At 71.5% G+C, this 2,633-nt stretch overlaps 1 protein-coding gene across 2 annotated transcripts; it reads right to left on the bottom strand.

The window, feature by feature from the left end:
• Positions 1–684: 684 nt before the first annotated feature.
• TINCR (TINCR ubiquitin domain containing) lies at positions 685–2,289 on the bottom strand. Of its 2 annotated transcripts, none has more exons than XM_056107284.1 (2): positions 2,000–2,289; positions 685–774 (listed from the first exon to the last, which is right to left on the bottom strand). In XM_056107284.1, exons 1-2 carry the CDS (start codon positions 2,257–2,259, stop codon positions 753–755), a joined length of 282 nt encoding a protein of 93 aa, XP_055963259.1. In that variant the 5' UTR covers positions 2,260–2,289; the 3' UTR covers positions 685–752. The 2 variants fall into 2 exon arrangements, with proteins under 2 accessions (XP_055963259.1, XP_055963260.1); XM_056107285.1 differs by having other exon boundaries at positions 685–771.
• Positions 2,290–2,633: the final 344 nt, after the last annotated feature.

Here is a 2,633-nt window from a genome sequence, read left to right as displayed (position 1 = left end):
TTGCCGCGGCAGACGGGGCGCCAGACCCCCGGGGGTCGCACAGCAGAGCCCGCCGGGGCCGATTCGCATCTGGGGCCGCGGGCATCAGCCGCCACCGGGACGCGTCTCACTGGCTGCTGGGGGACGCTCAGACCTGGGCAGGAAGGACCAGACGGTTTCGGTCGAGGGGTCCGAGCGACAGGGCAGCGGGGAGGGCGCTGGCCCTGCCTGCAGCAGACGCGGGTTCGATCCCCCGCCTCCCATAGGGTCCCGCACCACCACCACCCTCCACCAGCACCACCAGGGGAAGGCGTTTGCCTTGCACCCGGCCGACCCGGGTTCGATCCGCGGCATGCCATAGGCTCCCCGGAGCACCGCCAGGAGTCGTTCCTGAGCACAGAGGCAGGAGGAGCCCCTGAGCATCGCCGGGGGTGGCCCCCAGGCAAACAAAACTTTCCACCCAAGCAGGACACGAAGGACCAGATCATTTCGGCTTCTCTGTTTTGCTTTTTGGGTCCCACCTGGCTATGCTCAGGGCTGACTCCTGGCTCTGTGCTCAGGAATGACTCCTAGGCGGTGCTCGGGGGACCCTATGGCATGCCGGGGATCGAACCCGGGCCGGCGGGGTGCAGGCAAACACCCTCCCCACCCCGGCCTCCTCCCTAGCCCTTCCCCGGTGTCTTACCTGGAGTGAGCCCAGGGCTGGGGCAGCGCCCCTCCGCCCCAGGGGGCTCCTTCCAGCCAGCATCTCTCCGCTGCCCTCGGGTCACCCCTCACCTTCTGGGACCAGGGCTGCTTGAGAGAGGGGAGACGGGGAGGCTGGAGCGGTGGCCCGGCAGGTAGGGCGACCCGGGTTCTATTCCCGGGTCACTCCCGAGTGCAGAGCCAGGAGTAAGCCCCGTGCATCGATTGCCGGGTGTGACCCAAAAAGAAAGAAAGAAAGAAAGAAAGAAAGAAGTTCCGGCTCTTTCTCGGGGTTGTGTGTTTTGTTTGGGGCCACACCCCCGGCGGCGTTCTGAACTTGCTCCTGGCTCTGTGCTCAGGGATTGCTCCGGCAGGCTCGGGGGACCCCAGTAAACCCCAAGACACACATGCGCTTCCCGGCGGCCCATCCTTGCGGCCCTCCGAGCTCTCCCGCTTGCTTTTCGTCCGTTTCAGCTTTGGGGCCAGATCTGGACGTGCTCGCTGGGAGCTGACTCCGGGCTCTGTGCTCAGGGATCACTCAGGGCTCAAACCCGGGTCTGCAGCACCTCTGGTTGTTTTCGTTAAACTGTGTCGGGGTCACCCCCCGGGGGGTGACAGCCCAGGGTGTCCCCTGTCCCCTGGGCACACACACGGCGGCTGGGATTCCTGCCAGCAGAGCTCTGCTCTCAGGGAAACGCCACCCACCCACCCAGGACGCCCCCCGCCCCTGTAGCCGGCAGGCGCCCAAGGGCTGGGACGGACAGACAGCCAGGGCAGAAGGTGGGGTGCAGGGTCCCCATGGGACACCCACCCAGGACGCCCCCGGCCCCAGAAGCCGGCAGGCCCCCAAGGGCTGGGACGGACAGACAGCCAGGGCGGAAGGTGGGGGGGTGCAGGGTCCCCATGGGACGGGGGAAGGACAGAGACCAGAGGCGAGGGGGTGCCAGCAGGCAGAGGGGCCCAGAGGCCACCCACTGCCCCTTCCCACCCGCCTGGGCCCACCTCTGGCCGCACCCGTGCCCTGGCCTGGCCTCCCCAGGGTCCGGGCGGGGGGTCCTCCTCACCCGGGTGGTGGACCCCCTTTCCACCCCAGTCTGGCCTTGGTGCCCCTTCTGCCGTCCTTGGGGGCCACAGGGGGTGCCAGGGGTGCCATCCGGGTGGGGGGCCCAGCTGGGCAAAGGCCGTCCTGGCCACCCCCCGCCCGGTGTCCAGCGGCCAGGCCCTGAGGTCCGCTGGGGGCCGCCCCCTGCCCCCTCCCTCGCCCCAGCTGGCCCACCCGGACCCCCCGGACCCCCTCCCCGCCCCCTCCCCCCCCCGCCCGCGCCCGGCCGGCCACCTGGGGTCGCTGACCAGCAGCAGCACCGCCCCGTCCTGCAGGCGCGCGTCGCGCACCGTCTGGTGGTCGTCCAGCCGCCGCGCGTTGTAGTAGAAGGCGCGACCCCACGAGCTGACCCCCTGGCCCACCAGCTGCGCGCGCAGGTCGCTGAGCGTGTCCCGCGGCCGCACGGTCAGCGGCAGCAGCAGCGCCTCGTCCGCCAGGTGCACCTTGATGTGGTAGCGCCGCCAGCGCGACAGGCCCCGCCGCAGCCCGTCCATGGCGCTCGGACCCGGGCCGGACCCGCCGGACCCGCCGGACCCGCGCGCACCCGCCGGACCGGCTCGCCCGCCCGGACGCCGCCCGCCCAAGCGCGCCCCGCCCCGGCCCGCCCCGGCCCGGCCCCCTCGAGGGCGGGCGGGGAAGGGGAGGCCGGCGGGAGCGCGCGGGAGCGCCCGAAGCGCCGTGCAAAGGCCCTGGGGCAGGAACGAGCCGGGTGCGGGGGCGCGCGGAGGCCGTGGCGCCGGGAGCGGGGACCCGCCAAAGACCCCGGGGAGGGTTTTTTACCCCTTTTTTCCTTTGTGGGACACACCCGGCGATGCTCAGGGCTTCCTCCTGGCTCAGGCACTCAGGAATCACCCCTGGCGGGGCTCGA

This window comes from Sorex fumeus, unplaced genomic scaffold (genome assembly GCF_029834395.1).
Source record: "Sorex fumeus unplaced genomic scaffold, SorFum_2.1 ptg000156l, whole genome shotgun sequence".
NCBI lineage: Eukaryota > Metazoa > Chordata > Mammalia > Eulipotyphla > Soricidae > Sorex > Sorex fumeus.
Note: the sequence above shows the minus strand (reverse complement) of the source record. Positions and strands in the feature narration are given on the sequence as shown.

Coding starts and splice junctions, on each gene's coding strand:
- TINCR (XM_056107284.1), bottom strand. CDS start 2,259: ATGGACGGGCTGCGGCGGGGCCTGTCGCGCTGGCGGCGCTACCACATC. Junction 775..1,999: donor CTGCTGGTCAGCGACCCCAG/GTGGCCGGCCGG, acceptor CCCTCTCTCAAG/CAGCCCTGGTCCCAGAAGGT.